Source organism: Triticum aestivum, chromosome 7D, assembly GCF_018294505.1.
Source record: "Triticum aestivum cultivar Chinese Spring chromosome 7D, IWGSC CS RefSeq v2.1, whole genome shotgun sequence".
NCBI lineage: Eukaryota > Viridiplantae > Streptophyta > Magnoliopsida > Poales > Poaceae > Triticum > Triticum aestivum.
Window position 1 is genome coordinate 84,583,660 of NC_057814.1, and position 5,724 is coordinate 84,589,383.

The following is a 5,724-nucleotide window of genomic DNA, read 5'->3' on the forward strand; positions in this document are numbered from 1 at the left end:
ACTCTTTGTTATTTGGTTGCAGGGTTATTTGAGAGAGACCATCTTCATCCTACGCCTCCCACGGATTGATAAACCTTAGGTCATCTACTTGAGGGAAATTTGCTACTGTCCTACAAACCTCTGCACTTGGAGGCCCAACAACGTCTACAAGAAGAAGGTTGTGTAGTAGACATCACTGACCGGTACCCCTCATATCCAGCCCGAATATGGGGCGGATATGGGGCGCCCGGGCGCGTCCGGGCACGCCTGCCACGTCGGTGCCGGCCCACCCGACCCCACATATATTCCTCCCTATTTGCTCATCGGACCAAACCCTAGCCACTTCACTCCATTCTCCTCCGCCACCCAAACTCACCTCAGGCATGGAAGGCAGCGGATCCGAGTCCTTAACCTCTAGATCCATCGACCCGAGCTCATCCTATGCGGCCCCGAGGAGGAGATGGTCGTCCGGCTTGCACTCCGCCGCTCTTGGGAGGATACTCGTTCCCGGGAATCCATTGCGTCCGCCCAAATGGTGCGTGGATCCGGCACTAGGTGTGTCGTCGCTGCCTTGCTGGAGGTGGTGCGGCCGTGCGGTCCGTCTGGTGTCAGAACGCGGTGGCGGACGCGCAACCCCTCCGTTGGCACGCCAAGCATCGGGACACACCATGGGCCTCGTCCGATGAGAACATGGCACAGTGTGCACGCCGTGCGAGGCAGCAGGCGCGGGAGGCAGCGGTGAACGTCGACGAGGCGGAGTCGCACTCTCCGGCGCCCCATATGGTGCAGCAGTGTGGGCGCCGCAACCGCATCATGGTGGACGTCGGCAGCTCGTCCCAGGACGGATCCATCATCGATCTGACGCCCACCGGCACCCAACGGGTTCCGGGCTCCGACGAGGAAGAGCAGGGCATGGGAGAGGGCGGCGCCTTGAATCCCGTGAGCCGGCTATCTCATGCCCTACTCTACCTTGCTGGCGACCGGGCCAGCACTCTGGGGAGCGCAACCGGCCGCCGGACATGGTACGGCGACCGGACGAGCTCTGCTTAAAGATCGCTATGTTGCATATAATAATTTGGATTTGAGGTATTCGAATGTGGATTGCATTATTTGAGGCGTGACCGGCCAGTGTCCGCGGACGCGCCCGGGCGTGTCCGCGGGTGTTTGAGGGACCGGATTTGCAAAATCCGGTTGTAGATGCTCTAAACCCAACCCAAACATCCGGGTTGTTCGATACTCCTTACATCTAGCCTATATGAGGGGCAGATATGAGACACCAGACACATCCATCATGTCGAACTGACAGACAAGACCTGCACATAAACCCATCGGTCCGACGGGTTTCCCTTTGATTTGGCGAGGACACATTCATGTAGCCGCTCAGACTCGCCACCCGAGGGACAAAAGCCGGATGGAGAGGGTAAACCCTAGCCGCCTCCATTTTCGTCCTCTCCTTCCCAGCCACGCCAACACCACTTCCCCTGCCAGCTTTCCCTTCGTCTCTAACCTCATTGTGCATCATGGTTCGGCAGAAGATCACATATTATAAAATTGCTCATGCATGTGCGTCGAGCGGAGATCGCGCGGGAGGTGTGTGCCGCCGAGATACGTTGTGCCCAACGCCTTGCGAATGAGGACGATGAGGAGGAGGTAACCATGGAGGAGGCGCCGGGGATGGAGCACGACAAATTTGGCATGGAGAATGCGGAGGCGGAGTTCCACCTCGCCCAAGCCACGGAGGCGGAGTCGAAGCACTTCGCGGCGGAGCAACAGTTGGGGAGGTGGAGCAAGCTGCCTTTGTTGCATTCGCGACACTCGTCGCCTAGCCTGTCCTCATGTCCGAGAACCAAGCCACATTAGAGTCACTCTAGTCCGAATGGAGGTGATGGTGAACCCTATCGTATCCACCTCACGGACATGAGGGTGGGAGCAGCTATTATTCACAAAAAAGGATGACGATGATGAGGCGTCGGAGCTTCACCCCTCCGCCAATGACCATGAGGCCTGTGGCTCTGACAAGGGTGTCATCTACATCTTCGACGATGACGAGGAGAAGTAGGGTAATTTTCATTCAAATGTAGCTCGTTTTATTTATGTATGATGAGTATATATGGAAATATTAGGTTGCAAATAGGGTTGTGGTTTGCAATGGCGGACAAATGAGGGATAACCGGCTCCTGTCCATGGTCCCATCCAGACGCATCCCCGACATATAGGAGGTCAAATTTGCACATCTCCATTATAGATGCTCTGACATCTCAAAGTATCCTTGAAAAACCTAATTTAGCTGGGTGCTCTACCCTGTTTGCCACTGTGTTAGTCAGATTTTCTTTCTTTAATTAACCAAGAGGTTTTGTGCACCCTTGTTTTATCCATTTCTATACCTACTAATAAAAAAATAGGCATTCTTAGTCCGTCATGCTATTTTATAGAAAACCCCTTGATATTTCTGACATTAAACCCACAGTACATATCAAATGTTTTTTAAAATATTCATATCTTCTAAATCATAACTTTAAATTTAACATGTTATATATGGAATTTGATTAGGAAAATATATAGAATCTGAATATAATGTTATTTTACCTGTTAACCATTTAAAAAAATATTATCTAGGGTGCAATCTTAATCAATAGTGCAATATCCATCTTTCTTTCATATTAAATCTACATGCAAGCCTTGTTTAAATAGAAGACATGTGGAATCTTGAACTTACGCTTTTGTAGGCAAAGACCATCTTTATTTGGGCCGTAGCTACAAATACTTAGATTATAAACCATTTTTTTTGTAAATTAAGAGCATGTGGTATTCTTTTTTCATGTTGCAACACACGAGCCCTTTTGCTAGTAATAAATAAAGTAACTCTCCTCCCATCGTCAAATAGTGGGCCACCTATACGTCAGGTGCCTGAGAAATATGTTGCATTCGTCACTTTCATCAAGGGCCATTAGAACTTCATCTAACGGATGGAAATAGATTAAAGTACTGTTCATCTTCAACCTCCAAGCTCTTCTTCCTCGCGTAGCCGCTGGCCAAGCCATCCCTAACTGCCTGATTCCGTCCCTCGCGGTCGGCGGCGACCTCTCCCCACCGTCGAGCTGGCCACTGCCCTGGTCATCCCTTTAAGCCCAACACCGGTGAACAACTCTGGCGATCCCCCTACACCCCTGCACCCCTAAGATAGATACTGGAGCTGCTGCTTCCTGGCGAGCCTGCACTCCCACATTCCTAAGATAGATAGTGAAGCTACTTCTTCTTTAGCGAGGTTCGGCCTCCCCATATCATGCGCTTAGGAAGAAGAAAGAAGCGATCGATGCCAAGAAATTTCCAGGTACCACACATGTGGCACGAAGCATTCCAGCTCCTGACGTTTTTTACAACTAAAGTTGCCATCCAAAAAGAAAAAACAACCCCCCAAAAAACTAAAACTTGCCATCCGAAAAGAGAGTTGCCATCCTCGCGTCAGTAAACTTGTCATAAAAAATGTTCGGAGTTGTCGTGTGTGTGTTCGAGCCACCCGTGTGACACTTAGGTCTTTTTTATATATCTAGTGTACAATTCAGTCGGCAGTTTTTCTTTTAAAAGGGTCGGCAGAAGAATTGATTCACTCTCTGGGCAAACGCACGTGGACGTTATCGCACATGTGCAAAGATACTTCTGTGTGGAGGCCTCTTCTGTGTGTGTGACCACTGACAAGTCCCAGTCAGTGAGGGTCCTCGCGCGCGCGGGTTGCTGCTGGAGTAATGTCGCGCTTTAGTGCTCCTCGTTGTAGCTGAGGGCCGACCCAGACCATTGACGCTGCAAGCCGGCCGAGGGAGCGCGATGGGTTCCGACGCGGCGGCGGTGAGCACCGTGCGGGAGGCTGCACGCATGGCGTGGGACGAGTCCAAGCGCCTCTGGGGCATCGGCACGCCCATCGCCATCGCCACGCTCAGCATGTACGCCGTCAGCTCCGTCACCACCATCTTCGTCGGCCACCTCGGCAACCTGCCCCTCGCCGCCGCCTCCATCGGCCTCTCCGTCTTCGCCACCTTCTCCCTCGGATTCTTGGTATGCTTTGCACGGTCGTTCACGCACCATTCTTGCGTATTTTCTGATGCCAATGCGAGCGCGCGTGCAGCTCGGCATGGGGAGCGCTCTGGAGACGCTGTGCGGGCAGGCGTTCGGCGCCGGCCAGGTGGCTATGCTCGGCGTCTACCTGCAGCGCTCCTGGATCGTCCTCATCGCCGCCGCGCTCCTCATGGTGCCCTTCTACGTCTTCGCCGAGCCGCTCCTCCTCGCCGTCGGCCAGGACCCCGTTCTCGCGCGCGAGGCCGCTCGCTTCGCGCTCTACATCCTCCCCGGCGCGTTTTCCTTCGCCGTCAACTTCCCCACTGGCAAGTTTTTGCAGGCGCAGAGCAAGGTCCTGGTGCTCGCCTGGATCGGCGTCGCCGGCCTCTGCTTCCACATCGCGCTCACCTACCTCCTCGTGACCGTCCTCGGATGGGGCACTCCGGGCGTCGCCGCCGCCTACGACCTCTCGCTCTGGGCCATCGCGCTCGGCCAGTCCGCCTACATCATCGGCTGGTGCAAGGATGGCTGGAGGGGCTGGTCCATGGCCGCATTCCACGACATGTGGGCGTTCGTCAAGCTCTCACTCGAGTCCGCCGTCATGCTCTGCCTTGAGATTTGGTACCTCGGCATGATCACCGTCCTCACCGGCAACCTCCAGGATGCGCAGATTGCCGTCGACTCGCTTGGCGTCTGGTACTCCTTATTACTACCTCTCTTTCCAACGTTCTCTACTAACTGAAGATATATGCTTCAGAATACGAGTTAATTGCACGTTGGTACCACACTTCCGCACCTACTCACAAATCAGTATCATTAGTCACTTTTTTTGTCCATGCAGTGCCAACTCTAAGCCTAAGTGTTGCAAAACAGACTAAGCCACGTATAAACACGTATTGACGATGTATCTGACCAGCGGGGCCCGCATGTCAACAGCCAACTTGGCATATTTTTTTTCAGAAAACCCCTTTGTTATAAATTTAATCGCTCGCACGACGCCCGCATGCACGCCGCAGCCCAACCGCTGCCCCCCACCCCCCTCCCTCGAGCTCGCCGCCGCCTCCGGCCGCCCCGCCCCGCCCCGCCTCGGCGAGATGGAGACGGCCCGGGCCCCCGCCGCCCCCGCGACGTCCAGGCCGCGCACCGTGGAGGCCATCTTCAGGGACTTCTCCGCGCGCCGCTCCGGCCTCGTCCGCGCGCTCACCTCCGGTGAGTACCCGACCGACCGACCGCGTCCCCTTCCCTTCTCCTCCCTCCCTCATCCCCTTTGCCCCTCTCGTAGCGCCGCGCTGACGGGCCACCCGCGCGCGCCGCAGATCTAACACCGCGCTTCTCTCCTGCGCCTCGTGCCGCCGTGCAGATGTCGACGACTTCTTCGACAGCTGCGACACAGGTGAGTTGCCCCCCAGATTGGATTGGGCGGCTGCTCCGCTGCCGGGCGGTGGGATCCAGACGGGGATTGACTGGATCGGCCTCGGTTTTGTCTCTCTCGCCGGCCTCCCCTCGACGGAGCCTCGTCGCTGGCTCGCCGGAGCCCCGTCGCCTCGACCTCGCCGGCCTCCCCTCGACGGAGCCCCGTCGCTGGCTCGCCGGAGCTCCGGGCCCCTCTCCCTGCTCCCACCCTGCTCCGCCCCGCACGACAGAGAATGGGCGCTCCCTTCACCGCGCCCTCCCCCTCCCCGCCGGCGCCGCCCG

General features: G+C 55.8%; 2 protein-coding genes across 2 annotated transcripts in view; both read left to right on the plus strand.

The window, feature by feature from the left end:
• The first annotated feature begins 3,684 nt into the window (after positions 1–3,684).
• The window catches only part of LOC123165945 (protein DETOXIFICATION 35), a 4,283-nt gene continuing 2,243 nt past the window's right edge, over positions 3,685–5,724 (plus strand). The window contains exons 1-2 of the mRNA XM_044583707.1: positions 3,685–4,029; positions 4,100–4,725. Of these exons, the coding sequence (XP_044439642.1) occupies positions 3,802–4,029; positions 4,100–4,725 (854 nt within the window). The 5' untranslated portion in view covers positions 3,685–3,801. The remainder of the gene's footprint in view (positions 4,030–4,099; positions 4,726–5,724) is intronic.
• LOC123165946 (uncharacterized) lies at positions 4,757–5,703 on the plus strand. The gene is made up of 2 exons (XM_044583708.1): positions 4,757–5,238; positions 5,312–5,703. Exons 1-2 carry the CDS (start codon positions 4,932–4,934, stop codon positions 5,320–5,322), a joined length of 318 nt encoding a protein of 105 aa, XP_044439643.1. The 5' UTR covers positions 4,757–4,931; the 3' UTR covers positions 5,323–5,703.

Excerpts from the sequence above, each read along its gene's own strand:
- LOC123165946 (XM_044583708.1), top strand. The coding sequence starts at position 4,932 with ATGTATCTGACCAGCGGGGCCCGCATGTCAACAGCCAACTTGGCATAT.